General features: G+C 42.8%; 1 protein-coding gene across 1 annotated transcript; it reads right to left on the bottom strand.

The window, feature by feature from the left end:
• Positions 1-1,445: 1,445 nt before the first annotated feature.
• On the bottom strand, positions 1,446-9,797 carry SOD2 (superoxide dismutase 2). The gene is made up of 5 exons (XM_058534058.1): positions 9,607-9,797; positions 9,042-9,244; positions 5,762-5,878; positions 4,024-4,203; positions 1,446-1,805 (listed from the first exon to the last, which is right to left on the bottom strand). Exons 1-5 carry the CDS (start codon positions 9,627-9,629, stop codon positions 1,660-1,662), a joined length of 669 nt encoding a protein of 222 aa, XP_058390041.1. The 5' UTR covers positions 9,630-9,797; the 3' UTR covers positions 1,446-1,659.
• Between the last annotated feature and the right edge of the window lie 6,370 nt (positions 9,798-16,167).

Genomic DNA, 16,167 nt, shown 5'->3' with positions numbered 1-16,167 from the left:
AGATGGTCTATGTAAACAGAGGTCACTGCCTTATTTACGTAGGTAAGCAGTAACCACATTACTCCTTGTAAGTCACCTTACTGTGGGACATCACGGATGGCAATCAGAGTCTCCGAAGTGTTTTCAATCCACAAGCATAAACACACATGCAGAGTTATCACTAGTCTCATCAACACTGTCTGACAACTCAGAAAACCTAAATCCTTTCCTAATTGAATTCTAAAAGTGCCTTGAATATAATTTTTTTTAAAAACTTCAGTCTTCAATATTGAAACTGCTAAATTACTCCATTTTTCCATGAAAAAAATAGAAAAATAAAGTTGGGGGAAAAAATAGAAAAATAAACTTGGGAAAACATCCTGTTACTAAATAAGTTTAAGAAAAAACCTATATGGAGAAAATAATCCAGTAGAAGGGAAAACCTATGTGGGCTGCAGACCACAGCGTTATTTGTAGTAAATAACAATTAGAAACAAATGAGATATTCAGTAATACAATAGTAAATTAGGAAAAGTCTAACTGATAAAATAGTATACAGCCATTAAAGACAATGAGGAAGATGATGCAACCTGGGAAATGCATGACAACATTAAGCCAAACACAGAAAGGATCCCTCCACCTGTAAACAGCTCCATCTGCAAAAATGAAACAGGAACATAACGTGACGTGCTGAGTCACTGTATTGTGGGTCTGGTTTCCCCTTTATTGAAAAAACTAAATATAAAGCTCCTACAGTCACTGTACATTTTTTAAAAGAAAAGAAAAACATCAAATAGGACAGAATAACTCAAAAACAAGTCTTTGGAAATAAATGAGGCAGGCATTCTTCCTTCCGTCCTGAGGCAGGCACGCTGCTGACCTCCTCCAGAAACGACTTTGTCTCTTCCGGTGAAGGCAGCACCTGACCTAGTGCCCAACCAGAACGATCCGTGACCTCCCCCCATCATTGATTTTATCAGCTTGGCCCTAACTTGTCCATGCTGAGAACCTGTACAATACATACTTCTTTGAGGACAAAATTTCACATAAAGTCTTTGTATTTCTCCCTACAGGAAAATTCAGATGCACAACTATTTCCTTCTCATAATAAAGCATTCTCAGTTAGCAATCAAGTTACACATTTTAAAAAGACAAAATGTGACCACAAACAATTAAAGACCACTGGATGATACCTGCCAGAAGTACTACTAGATAGAGGAATACCTACAAAAAGAGCAATTTTCAATAGAAAACTGACTATTTCCCCTGAGAAATAAATTTAATATTTTGTTGTTAAACAACTGGGGCAAAAGACTAGATTTTCTATAACTGCAATAGAACAGAATTAGAAACGCTTCCCTAGAGGCCCTCGCAGAATAGGGATGGGACACTTTTGATGGTTTTATGATGACAATTAAAACCTCTTAGCTATTTTAGCTCTCTGAAGAAAATGTTCAATGAAAAGACCGAATCATACAAAGCATTTAATATTTTCAAACAGTTGCCCAATAACAAAATTTTAAAACAAGAAATTATTCATAGCATTACGTTTATCAAATATTTGAATAAGCAACAATCAGAAATGCTATCCTAGAGCAGCTTACTGGCACACTGTGGTACTTCGTACTACTACAAAAATAGTCGTAAATTGCTTAATGTGCTGAGTGTAATGATAACGTTTTACTTTTTGCAAGCCACGTATCTCTCGGTTACATTCTCCCAGTTGATTACATTCCAAATAGCTTTCAGATAATCAGGTCTGACGTTTTTATACTGAAGGTAATAAGCGTGCTCCCACACATCAATCCCCAGCAGGGGTACAAGACCTATCGGAAAGAAGGGAAAAAAGCAAAAACCATGAATTTCAATCTAAAACACTGCATCTTCTCAATTTAAACTTTATTTTATGCACACGAAATTACCCTTTACAACATTCTCATCCATTTTTCAGTTTCTTATATAAATAGGAAATTGGCACAAGAGTAAGTATTCCTATAAAAAGATTTTAAACTTCACTCTTTGGAAGAAAATGTGATAAGTAGTAAAAATAATTAAAACAGACTTGGGAAAATCAATTAACTATAGTATTTTACTAGCTGTTCTTAAAACACCAACAGATTCATCCAAGAGCCAATTCTCAGTCCTCCTCACTGGGGGTCTCACAGGGTGCTACGTTGGTGGGGGTGGTCGAGGACCTTCCAGGCCCTGAGCACTCAGAGGGGTTTATGAGAAACCTGCTCTGCTCCCCAAGGCCAATGTTAGTCTTAGAGAATACGATGCACTTATGAAACACTAACAGAAAGAAAAAATTAACAAGGAAAACTAAATAGGACTATAGAAAAAAATAGTTTTCAAAAATTAAACAGTGTAAATGAAGAATTAGTTGTATCTATAAAACGTTCATTTAGAAAAACTCTCAACTAAATGATAGCTCTCCTCTAGGAAAACAAGCCTCAACCAGTATGTCTTGATCAGCTGTGAGGTATGCCACTAATAACTTATTATTAATAACTAAGGTAGTGAAATTTATAAACAATTTTTCCCACAAATAAGTTGGCACTATCTTCATTCCAATGGGCTTTCTTCAAGTGGGAGAGGAGGAGGTATAGCTAGGACTCACCTAGAAATCACAGCCTTTCCAGGTAGGTGCCTTCACCGACACACCTGACTGTCTACAGCAGGCAGGGCTCACAAATCTTCTGTGGCTTTTACAAATTCTGTGGCATCTCACTTTCCTAAGAAAGCTGTTTAGATTCTGGCAAAATCTGAGCATATCCAGGGAAGTGGGTCTGTAACCCAGTCTTCTGACATGTGTAGAGGCAGAAAAAGTGGCTGAGAACTACTGTTGTTTGATGTTAAGGTGTCACTAGAGGTTTGTGACATTGAAGACCAGAGTTCCAGCTAACCACTGGATGACTCACGACTCTATTTCCTAAAGATCTTCTAATTCAATCTGGTTCGACATGAAAAAGGATTTGGTGGGGGCTGGCCTGGTGGTGTAGTGGTTAAGTTCACACGCTACACTTCCGTGGCCTGGGGTTCTTGGGTTCAGATCCTAGGCGTGGACCTACACACCTCTCGTCAAGCCATGCTGTGGCGGCGTCCCACATACAAAATAGAGGAAGACTGGCACAGATGCTGGCTCAGCAACAATCCTCCTCAAGCAAAAAGAGGAAGATTGGTAACAGATGTTAGCTCAAGGCCAATCTTCCTCACCAAAAACAAAGAATTTGGTGAACCCAGCCTGGAGCTTCTATGCCAAGTATTTTCATATACCAAAAACCCCGGGAAAGGCAGAAGTCTGGAAACCTGAACTCTAGTTCCAATTTGACCACAAGTGCCCAGCAGAGGGGGCAAGAGATCAAGGTCTGAAGTCAGACTCAGCTTACATGTCTTTTCTTCGCTCTTACAGGTTATCTCATTTCAGTGCATATAATTCTGTAAGTTGATACGAACTCTGTCAGATAAAGCAGAGTTTGTTTAAAACATTTTTTGTTAACATATCTTTAAAATTAGGGGCCAGCCCCGTGGCTTAGCAGTTAAGTGTTTGTGCTCCGCTACTGACAGCCCAGGTTCAGATCCCGGGCGCGCACCGACGCACCGCTTCTCTGGCCATGCTGAGGCCGCGTCCCACGTACAGCAACTAGAAGGATGTGCAACTATGACATACAACTATCTACTGGGGATTTGGAGGAAAAAAAAAAAAAAAGGAGGAGGACTGGCAATAGATGTTAGCTCAGAGCCGGTCTTCCTCAGCAAAAAGAGGAGGATTAGCATGGATGTTAGCTCAGGGCTGATCTTCCTCACAAAAAAAAAAAAAAAAATTACATGTGCTTATTTTGGATAAGATTTAAGATTTCAAAATATCAAGGACTATTAAAGCATTTTTTGCTTTCACAAGACTGAGTATCATCTGTAAGATCTGCTCAAATTAGTACATGCTCAGGATAGGTTTAAACACCACTAGTTTTTCTCACTTCAAGTTAAATGCTTTCTAGTGAACCATCTCTCCCGAATGAGTGTGTAACAATTTTCAAATCTCACCTGTTGTTCCTTGCAGGGGATCCTGGTTAGGACAAGCAACAATCTGTAGGCGTCCCTGTTCCTTATTGAAACCAAGCCAGCCCCAACCTGAGCCTTGGACGCCAGCAGATACAGCGGTCAACTTCTCCTTGAACTTTTCGAAGGAACCAAAGTCACGTTTGATGGCTTCCAGCAATTCCCCTATTAAAAAAAAAAATCCAAAGAATACCCACAAGTGAACAGACTGCAACCATACAATAAAATATTTTATTACGTATATTAAAATATTCTTGTCATATGGCCCAAGATACGAAACAATGTCACATAGAAGACATAAGATAACCCAGTGTGCCTACATAACACTGTGCTACATAGTGTCATAAGGTCTCACAATTTTAATTCACATGTTTGTTACTGAAGTGTGTAAACAGGGTTTTCTTCCCTCATTGGGCTATTTCTATCAGGAAAGAAATAATATTTTCCATTAGCTTTCTTTTTCCCTCAATAGAAAATTTACTTTGACTTCTGCCTTATCTACTCTGTCTCAATTTGGGAGTAAAATGTTATGGCTGTTATTTGGTTTTTCTCTAAGGCAGCCTAAATCTTTCCTACCTCAATTATATCATTTTTAAAAGAGTGATTTCTATTACTGAACTAAGGGTACACTTTAAGAGATAAGCCCTTTTATTCTGTAGCAATATAGAATATCATTCTAGATTAGCACATCAACTAAACCAACTAGGCCAAAAATACTATTTCTCTGATTCTAACTGGTTTAAAGTAATCATCCATTACGAGCAGAAATAATGGAATAAAGTGGGACAGATAACATAAAATGGCAGAGAGTACCAAAACCTGCTGGCTGAACACGGGTACCTCCTGAGATTCTGATAACTCACAAAACCTCAAAAGTATTAAGTCATGGTCTGAAGATCTAACTCAGAAAAAATAAACTGTCCAGCTTCCCATACTGACTCCCTCGTTCATCTTTACCCCCAAATGAAACTGCTCATTTCAAGTGCACAAGATGCCTTCTACAACTCGATTAAAAACAAACAAAACACAGAAACTTCATACATGCCAGAAGCCCAGAACCAAGAGAGGCGAGCTAGATTTATGCCCCCTATCTTCCCCGGGCTGAGGGGGATAATCAAAGCCACCTGGGCCTCTGCACACCACACAGGAAGTCAAGTAAGCAAGGACGGTGAACAAGACCTTCGGCTCTACACCTCCTCATCACCCGAAGTTGTCCTGGAAAACCTAATTTTCTGGACAACTGACTTTTTATCAGGAAGTGTAGTAAAATAATAGCAAACGGCACTATTCCAAGCACTTTACATATAATAACTTATTTAACTCTCAAAACAGCCCTATTATTACCCCCGTATCATAGAGGTGAAGAAGGTGAGGTACAGAATGGTTAAGTATCTCCCCAGGCCCGAGAGGTAGTAAGGGAAAGCTCGTCCTTTCTGAAAACTAAGTTTCCCAGGCTTTCTCTAATGTACAGTACACGTCAACCAAAAGGTGACACCATATGTGATATTACGTGCACGCGTGTATAAAATCTGATGGCATAACTCCCTGAATGTATTCTCCATTCTTATCTATGTCCCTTTGCAAGTTACAACTTTGCTGTACTCCTTGCTATGAAAAACAGGCCATTATGAGACCTCAGGATGAATTAAGGCAACTTAAGAAAATCAATAGTCATTCCTCTCGTGCACAACATGCAGCTAGGCTTGCACCAATATATACCAACCTTTGGGTTCTCCACCACCATTAGGGCTCAGGTTTGTCCAGAAAATGGTATGATTGATATGGCCTCCACCATTGAATTTCAGGGCGGGCTGAAGAGCTATCTGAGCTGTAACATCACCTGAAATGTTAAAATGCAAACACGTTTTTTTAAATTCTTACTTTTTCAACCATTTTATACACTATTTTTTTTCTTTGTAAAATGTTAGATAATTGGACCGGCTTATCTGTAATTGGACCGGCTTATCTGTAACATCCCATTGGTCCTAAAATTCCACAATTTCAGGATTCTATTAAAAAAAGACCTTCTCAAAACTAATTGTCCCAGTGGATTTTCAGTTCAATTAACAATGTGCTCAACAACTAGTGAGAGGCCCAGCTGGGTGGCAATGCTGGTAGAAAATTCACTCCTGAGCGTCAAAGAACTCCGAGTTTTCTTGCATAGAAAAGATTTAATAAATGAAATAAGAAAGAGAACAAAGGAAATAACAGAATGCTAAAATGTACGGTTCCATGTACAGACTAAATGGAAAATTTTCAACTCCCGTTATCTAGATAGACAACTATTCATTGGGAAATATTTCAATGTTACATTAACAAGAAACTCAATATATTCAGAATTGAACTCCTGATGTTCACCCCCAACTTACTCCTCCTTTAGCCTTCCCCATCTCAGTAACCGCCAGCTGTTTTCTCAGGACATTTTTGATAAGTTGGTCATTTTTGACTCCCTTCCTCTCACACCCCACATCCAACCCACCAGCATATCCACCAGCAAAGCCAGCTCGACCTTGAAAACACATCCCCTCTTCCTCCCTCTGGTGCAGCAGCATCGCGCCAGTCTCTCACTGGTCTCCTGTTTCCACACCTGCCCCCCCAAGTCTATTCTCAACACAGCGGCCAGACGGCTCCTCTAGACCCCAAACTGATCATGGCCCTCCTCTAGTCAAGCCCCTCCAGAGGCTGCTCTTCTCACTCAGAGTGAACCCCAAGTCCTTACAATGGGCTGCAGAGATGCACATCATCTGACCCTCTGCACCCCCTCACTGGCCCAGCTCCAGCCATGGTGGCCTCCCTGCACTTACATGAGAAGCTCAGCATGCTCCCAGCTTAGGGCCCCCACTACTACTGTGGCCTGTGCTGGAACATTCTTCCCGGATTTGGCCTCATGGTTCATTCCCTCATTTCTCCTTCAAGTCTCTACTGAAATGTCAACCTCATCAGTGAAGCCTCCTCTAACCACAATATAAAATGGGCAATTTCCCCCCATCCCTTCCAGACCACTTCCCCTACTCTGTTATTCTTGATAGGACTTACAACCCCTGGCATACTACATTTTTACTTGTTCATCTGTCTCCCACTAGAATGAAACCTCCAGGGAGGACAAGGACTTTTGTGCACTCCTCTGTCCCCAGGGCCCAATACATTGCCCCATACGTAGGAGGCATTCAATGAATGTCTGTTGATTGACTAGATAATTGAATATATTGAATGTAGTTTTTACACAAAAAAAATTAATTCCCTGGTATCTATACTCAACAAAAAAAAAATGCTATGTTTGAAAAATTTTTTTCTACCTTACTAAACAAGCAAGGAAAGCAAAATATTTTTTTCTATGCCTTTAAGAAGCTACAAATTAACTGAACTATTAGGAAAAATGGGAATTCCCTCGTTCAATAAATATTGAGTGCTTATTATTGACAAGATACAAGAGGCAAAGTAAAGAACAGCAAGAACCACTGAGAGGTCTGCTCTTACGGAGCTTACATGATAGAAAAAGTTCTCTACTTTTGTTCTTAGGGCCTACGCTGAGAACACACGGAAGAAATGTTGCTTTCTGAAGCAACCAGGCCAAACCTCTAGCTGTCCAGCAATTCAGAAAGGAGAAGATCTAGTGATACCTGAATACACAGATAATCTTTGAGGGTTTTTTCTGATGCCAACTTTCTGTTATGTTTACAAAATAATTTCCTTACAGATCAGTGTCTCCCTTATTAATTTTTCCTGGAGAGTCACCCTAAAAATAAACATAGGTTTTATACTGCTTTCTAATAAATCAACAGCAACTAAATTTTTCTGATGGGAAAGAAACATGCTCACTGAGAAATAGTTTAATAACCTCTTAAAGTTTACTTAATAATTTTTAAATTTTAATAGACATTTCGGGGGCTTAATATCTGCTTTGAAGACACTTTTCTGAAGTTCAACATTTTATTCGGTTTCATTTCAGTTTTTTTCCTCTGTTAAATACAATGAAAGTTAAACACTTTTGTTTGAAAAGTATTTATGTTACTTACCAGTGATAAGACTGATGTTATTTTACTTATATACCTCTTTTCTCCCAAATTCTCAAACATGAAAATTTAACTCTTTAATAATTTTTAAATATAATTTTTTAAATAAAAGAAAGCTCTGCAGGTGCTTATTAATTTACAGGCAATTTAGTACAATATCACGTAAAGCTTTTTTTTTCAGTGGTTTTCATTAAACAAGCAAAGCTTCGATTGTGCAAGAGGACTCAAGTTAAGCTGTCTTTAAAATATTGACAACAACAATTCATGGGTGTCAGACGCTGTCACGTAGGAAACACTTTCACAACCGGCATATTCCCTAGCCTCTCATTACCACATCCTTCTCGGATTTATTTCCTAAATCATCAAAACTTTTCCCGTACTCAAGGTTCCTCTGATTGCACAAGCAAATCTTCCAGAATGTCGTAACTTCCACTTCCTTTGTTGAGCCAATTACCTTATACACAATCAGGCTGAAATTCTACATTTTTCCACTAGATGCCCCCAGTCAACAAGATGTCACTGTCTTAATATTTATGCAACAAATTTCATAGGACTGCGACTCAATAAAAATATTTTTTTAAGAAAGACTTTTTTTTTAACTGTGTAGCTTACAAAGCAATACATGTAGTCTGGAAACACGACTTATTTTCCTCGTGCAAACCACTGATTAACTAATAGTTGAAAAGTGTAATACTATTTTGTATAGAGACATTAACACATGGTACTCCCACACACACCCCCAGACAAAAAACACAAAAAATCCACAGCTACTGGTTTTGTCAACTGAGCCCTTTAAAAAAACAAACAAACAGTATCTCCGCATTGTATTATACTGACTTCTAAGTAAAAGTAAATAAATAGAAGCCGGTAAGTCAACAAGAACACGTGAAATGGTTCTACTGACTAGAGACGCATTTCCTTGAGGAGACACGCCCCCCGTCACGTTTCCCCGTTAGCCAGTTTCTCAAAGCCCGGCAGCTGGGCACCTACCCTTGGCCAGCGCCTCCTGATACTTCTCCTCGGTGACATTCAGGTTGTTCACATAGGCCGCGTGGTGCTTGCTGTGGTGCAGCTGCATGATCTGGGCGTTGATGTAGGGCTCCAGGGCGCCATAATCATACTGCAAGTCGGGGAGGGTGTGCTTCTGCCGGGAAGCCAGAGACCCCAGAGCTGGCACCAGCTTCCTGCTCGTGCTGGAAAGAGAGCATGCACAGACCGAGCCGCTCACGCGGGCCGTTCCCTTGACCGCGCGCACCTGTTTACGCACACTAGGCTGCGGAAGAACCCGCTCAGCCGGACATTTCTGTAGCGTTGGCTCTTCCACGTTCTTTGAAGCACTAAATTAACGCTGCCCTCCTGCGCCCCAGGCGCACCTGGACGCGCTCGGCGGACACCCGCCCTCAGGCCGGGCTGTCCGGCGCGTCCCCCGCCCGGGAGCCGCTGAGCGGGGACGGAGTGCGGAGACGGTGGAGGCCCCGGCCCGCCCGCTGCCCAAGCCCCTTCGCCCTTGGGGCCGTGACCGCGTCCCCGCCGCTCCGCCGGCCCGGCGCCTCACCTGCACGCCGCCCGGCACAACATGGTGAGCGTCACCGACCACGAACCGCTCCAAGAACGAGCCGCCGCGCCGCGCAGACCGCCCGGAGTAGACGCGCGTCCCGGCCGCTCTTCAAGGGCACCACCGGCCCCGCGGGCTCCGCCCCCTGCGCCCGCCGCTCCCACTCGGGGGGCGCGGGGTCCCGGCGTCTGCCCTTCCCGTCGCCCGGCCTATGCCCTGGGCCCCGGGGACGCGAGAAGAGGGGATCTAAGGACCTTCCTCAGCAGGCTACGGGACCCGTGACACCCACCTGCCGTGCATTCAGGCGTGTGGCCAAAGGGGAGGCCGCGCTCCCCCACCCCGGGTGAGATGGTACGGTCCGCAGCCCCGCCCCGCGGCAGCGCTGCCCTGCGGGGCCCGGGGGAGGTCCTGCCCGGCGGGGGCGGGGCTGGGTCGGCGCCCCGGGCGCCTCCTCCCCACCCTCTGGGGCGGTGTTTGGGCAGCCGCGTGGGCCAGCGACCTCTCCAGGGGAAAGGCACTTGTTTCCCTGAGCGGTCTGGGCGCGCCCTGGCGGACCGCTGAGGTCCTTCGGGAAGGCGGGTTATGAGTGCTGGTGAGGTGTAGGGCCAGTGCCCCTCCGACCACTGCCGGGAGTGACCTTTCTTTCTCAGTGAACTGACCTTCGGACTTCTGGTAAGCCAAAGCCAGGCCAAGGGTAGCCTGATAATAGTATTACTGAACCCCTACCATGTGCTAGGGACTGCACTGCAGGGTTTACATACATTTATCTTTATTTCACGGCTAGGGTCCGTATCGTTGACTCCAGGCGACAGTTAATGAGCTCATTGAGGCTAACCCAGTTTGCCCTGGTCACACAGTTAATAAGTAAAAGAGTCAGGATTAGAACCCAAAGTTCATACTTTCTTTCTTTCTTTTTTTTTCCCAATTATTTTATTGAGGTCATCATATTGGCTTATAACATTGTATAAATTTCAGGTGTACCGTATTATATTTCAGCTTCTGTATAGCCTGCATTGTGTTCACCACCAACAGTCTAGTTTTTGTCTGTCACCATACATATGTGCCCCTTTACCCTGTTCGTTCTCCCCCTAGCCCCTTCCCCTCTGGTAACCACCAATCTGTTCTCCTTATCTATGTGTTCATTTATCTTCCACATATGAGCAAAATCATAGGGTATTTGTCTTTCTCTGTCTGAGTTATTTCATTTAGCATAATGCCCTCAAGGTCCATCCATGTTGTCACAAATGGCAGAATTTTGTCTTTTTTGTGGCTGAGTAGTATTCCATTGTGTATACATACTACATCTTCTTTATCCATTCATCCATTGATGAGCACTTGGGTTGCTTCCGCATCTTGGCTGTTGTGAATAATGCTGCAATGAACATAGGGGTGTGTAAATCGCTTTGAATTAGTGACTCCACATTCTTTGGATAAATACCCAGTAGTGGAATAGCTGGATCATATGGTATATCTATTTTTAATTTTTTATTCAGTTTTTATTTTGGTTTCGTTTTTTTTTTCTTTTTTCTTTCTATTTTTAATTTTTCGGGAAATCTCCATCCTGTTTTCCACAGTGACTGCACCAGATTGCATTCCCACCACAGCAGTATACGAGGGTTCCCTTTTCTCCACATCCTCTCCAACACTTGTTATTTCGTTATCTTGTTAATTATAGCCATTCTGACAGGTGTGAGGTGATATCTCATTGTAGTTTTGATTTGCATTTCCCTAATAATTAGTAGTATTGAACATCTTTTCATGTGCCTGTTGGCCATCTGTATATCTTCTTTGGAAAAATGTCTGTTCATAGACTACATCAGACTAAAAAGCTTCTGCATGGCAAAGGAAACCATCAACAAAATGAAAAGCGAACCCCTAACTGGGAGAAAATATTTGCAAATCATATATCTGACAAGGATCAGATACATAAGAACTCATATAACTCAACAAAAAAAAATGAACAATCAAAAAATGAGCAAAGGTAGGTCCGGCCCAGTGGCGCAAGTGGTTAAGTGCACGCGCTCCGCTGCAGCGGCCCAGGGTTCACCAGTTAGGATCCTGGGCGCGCACCGATGCACTGCTTGGCAAGCCATGCTGTGGCGGCATCCCATAAAAAGTGGAGGAAGATGGGCACGGATGTTAGCCCAGGGCCAGTCTTCCTCAGCAAAAAAAAAGGAGGATTAGCAGGTGTTAACACAGGGCTGATCTTCATCACCAAAAAAAAATGGGCAAAGGAAATGAACAGACACTTTTCCATACTTTTTTGATTACTAAGCCCTACCAGGCAAGTCTTGGGTGTGTGTTTGGGGTAACTTGCATGAACCAACCACTCAGCAGAATATAAAAAGTGCAACAGAAGATTCTTTCCTACAGTGTCTTATGGTCTAATAAGCTGTAAGTATCAAATGCTTTCTCAACAATTAAAAAAAATAATCTTGAATTGTGTAAATCCTCCCTATATAGAAGTTAGGAGAGCTTTACACTGTTATTGGCCTGAGTTGATCCCTTTTTGAGTAGAATAACATAAAAGGAAGCAGTAGATGCTGAATAAAGACTTTCAGAGCTTCAGTGACTTTTTTCCACCCCCTTCACAACTCCCCACCCCACCCCCAAGGATGACTAGGCTTTGGGTTGGGAGAATAACAAACCCAAAGGGGAAACACCCAGCATGGTTTCACATAAGAGGGCTGGGGCTTCCTGGAAGTTAGGAGAATGTAGCCAAGGGTACATGACCAGGGAGAGGAGGAAATTCAGGTTGGGAGCTGGTCATGGATGCCCTTAAAACTCAAACATGTGGTTGGTGACAGGAAGTTGAGAAGCATTTTAGCTGAAATGAGGCACATTGAAGGCAGTTTTAAGGCAAGGCAGTCTGCACTGATATCAAGAGGGGCAGGCTGGTGAGAAAGCTGTTGCATGAATCCCAACAAGAGGTACTAAGAGCCAGTTTTGGGTACCAGCGATGGGAACTGGAAGAATAGGGCATTTTGAAGGATGAAACAACAGAATTCAGTGACAGATCCGTCACTCGTAAAAGGGCTTGTTCTAGGGAGAACAAAATATCACTGTTAGGAGACTGAGCCCCGTCAGGCTGCGTTGATGTACTTTTTGTTTGTACAGGTGGTGAGACTTTGAGACTTAAATTGACCCCCAGGACATGTCCTTTTGAACAAGCAACAAAGATTGGGGAGTGGGGCAGTGACAATAACAGTCAAGTAGAAGTGTCTCTAACGTCCTGTCTATCATCAGCTACATCCTTCCAGAAGGCAACCCCGACTGTGAGAGGATCCAGGATTGAGACCAAGAATTTGGGGGGGATGGGAGGTAATGAGAAGTTTCTTACCTTCTTTCTCTACCACATCCAATAAACAGGCCACTTTTTCTTTTTCGGGTGGCCACTGTAAGAATACTCATTCAGTTGGCCCAAGAAGTTAGATTCTACTTTACTGGGGTCTGGTCTACATTCCGCCAGCCAGCTCAGGATGTCATCAGCCACATCAGGGCACCGTGATTGTGAATTTCCCTTGAATAAACTTCCCAAGGCTACTTCACAGCCATCCTCAGACCCACCAGTCTAGACCAACATATTGGCTGGAGGAGGCAAAATGTGCGTTGAGATGAAATCATTTTGAGCCAGTTGTTAATTAATTGCATTCATATTCTAGTAACAGAGATCCAGCCATAGTGTCTTAAAAACAGAAGAGTGTATTCTCCCACGTAAAAGAGATCTGGAGTAGGTAGTCCAGGGCCAGGATTACAGTGCCACAAAGTCATCAAGGACCCAGGCTCCTCTATCCTCAGAGTTGCCTCATGATCCATGATAGCTTCTAGAGCACCAGCCATCTCATCTCCTTTCCATGAAGGGGGAAGGACAAAAGATTGAGCCCCAGCTGTCTCCCTTTGAAGGATCCTTTGTGGTAGATTCACCCAACAAATTCCACAAAGAATTTAGGTGCAAGGCTACAGGTAGCTACAGAAGAGACTAGGAAATGTAGTCATTTAGCTGTGCACATTTCCAGTCTGAAAAAAACATGGAATACTGTAACTAAAGGGGAAATGAGTAGTGGATTAGAAAATTAGAAAATAGCAGACAACTGATCCTTCTGTGAGGCATTATTTCTACATGCTTGGACATAAACTCTGTTAACGGAATGACCTACATTCTCTTTTTTCTTTTTACTCTTTTTTTCCCACCCTGTGTATCACAAATCTTACCCTGGCAGAAATCAAAGTGAGAATTGCAAGTGAGTGTGCCAAGTTTCCTTTGCATAATTGGGATTGTTAATAGGACCAAGAGTAGTACTTAAATGGCTAAAATGAAATCAAGGATCCAGGTTAAAAGAAAAGTGATGATAGATATAGCATCATTAACAAAAGTTTCAAGGTGAGCTTTTTGCCCCCCAGTGTTAGGTAAATTATAATTTGATTGCATCCTCAAAGAACACATTGACTACTGGAAAGGAAAGGGGGATTTTGGCTCAGAACAAAAGTATTTTATTGAACAAGACGTGTAATGGGTTGATTGTATCCATAAAGGGAGAAGGGAACCAACATTATTGAGCAAATCCTCAGCGTGTGCTAGGTACTAGGTCAGATGTGCTACATCATCTCTTAATTCACACAACATCTCTGTGAAGTGGCTTATTATTCCTCTTTTGCACAGACAGTAAGTGACTTGACCAAGGTCACACACAGAGCTGGTAGGTAGTGGAGCTGGCCTTTGAATGTATTGCTCTCTCTTAATCCTGATGGATTTCTGTGCCTTTAGCGGCTGCCACACCCTCTCCCACATTCTTTGCACCTAATAAAACTGAGCTCCACCCTATCTTCTTTGTGTGTAGCCCAACTTTTGAAATTTCCTCCCTCCTTCTGCCTCCTATGCTGCTTCCCAACTTATCCCTGTCTTCTCAACTCCTGTTTGATCTCTGGCCTCATCTCTTGCATGTGGCTCAGATCATAACTCTCGAACCTGGAGCTTGATACTGCTCCTTGGTGCTTACCTTGGGTCGCTTGCCCCTTTGATCACATTTGCTTCTTAGCCTCAGTGAAGACCCCTCCTGGAGCTTCCCTTGGCACTGGCCCACCTGACTCTTCCCACGCTTGTCTATGGAGAGAATCAGACTTGCAGGCCATGAACCTGGGAAACCAGAACAGAATGGAGGGAGGGTGAAGAGAAAGGTTGTCCCATATTTAGAGTCCAACAGATCCCTCCATAAGATCCCTCCATAAGATCCCTCCATAAAGACTGTGCAACATCTGCCCCTTTACAAGAATGAACAACCCAATCATCATCGCTACTCCAGGTGTATTAGTCAAGGTTCTCCAGAGAAACAGAACCAATAAGATGTGTATATAGATAAAGAGATGTATTATAAGGAATTAATTCACTTGATTATGGAGGCTGGTAAGTCCAGAATCTGCAGTGTGAGCCAGCATGCTGGAGACCCAGGATAGCTGATGGTGCGGTTCCAGTCCAAAAGCAATCCAGTCCAAAAACAACATGGCCAATGTGTTCTAGGTAAAGGGTGGGGAGATCTGAAGGAGAATTCCCTCTTGTTCTGGGGAGGTCAGTTTTTGTTCTTTTCAGGCCATCAACTGATTGGATGAGACCCACCCACATTATGGAGGGCAATCTGCTTTTCCCAAAGTCCATCAGTTTAAATGTTAATCTTATCCTAAAACACCCTCCAGGTTGACACATAAAATTAAATATCACACCAGGTAAAAAAACAACATGGCCAATGTGTTCTAGGTAAAGGGTGGGGAGATCTGTCAGGCTTTATACCACAAAATTCCAATTAATATCCCAGGATTTATCCTGGAGTGAGATTGAGTTCATGGGCACAGTTAAAAATAACTCTCAAGAGCTACCCAAGATGAATTTACCCAGATCACTGAGAGGAATGACCAAGCATAAGGATTCCAGGCTGACTACGTCTCTGGCCAGCACATGTCAGGCGCTGTACCCCACAACATGAGGTCCACTCTGAGGAACCAGAGTAGGCATGCAGGAGGCATGGCCTCATGTACTACGGAGGTTCATGCCAGATCTTGGTCCAATGAGAACAGTATGGACATTGGGTCCCATCTCAGGCATGTCCCAGAACACCACCCATCCCGGCCTGCATCACCCTGGTGCTGGCTTACATCTCCATTGGCCCTTTGGTGGGAAATTGGATAGAATCGTGTAAAATAAGCCTATGACTGTTTTTACCCTAAGAATATTAATTTAGTTTAAGGAACTCATCAGCTGTATGTTGGTACGAGATACTCTGGTTAATTATGAAAGAAGGCTGATCGATTACTCTTGTATTGGATCTGAAGCGTGTCCTATCAGTGATGTACAGACTGGAAGCTCTCTTAATCTCAACACTGACCCTGATCATTCCAATCCCCCTTGAGCAGACATCTTAGTTTCGTCTCAGACCACTTCAAAACTTAATCTAGTTGTTATGGGCTGTATTATGTCCCTCAAAATACATATGTTGAAGTCCTAACCCCCAATATACCTCAGAATGTGACTGTATTTGGAAGATAGAGCCTTTAAAAGGTAATTAAGTTAAA

Source organism: Diceros bicornis, chromosome 39 (genome assembly GCF_020826845.1).
Source record: "Diceros bicornis minor isolate mBicDic1 chromosome 39, mDicBic1.mat.cur, whole genome shotgun sequence".
Lineage (NCBI taxonomy): Eukaryota > Metazoa > Chordata > Mammalia > Perissodactyla > Rhinocerotidae > Diceros > Diceros bicornis.
This window is presented reverse-complemented; position numbering and strand designations above follow the sequence as displayed.

Bases quoted from the DNA above. Each gene is read 5' to 3' on its own strand.
- SOD2 (XM_058534058.1), bottom strand. From the start codon at position 9,629: ATGTTGTGCCGGGCGGCGTGCAG. The intron at 5,879-9,041 runs GTAGGTGCCCAG...TTAACATTTCAG, and splicing joins TCAGGAGGCGCTGGCCAAGG to GTGATGTTACAGCTCAGATA. The intron at 4,204-5,761 runs GTTGGTATATAT...TTTTTTTAATAG, and splicing joins TGGTGGTGGAGAACCCAAAG to GGGAATTGCTGGAAGCCATC.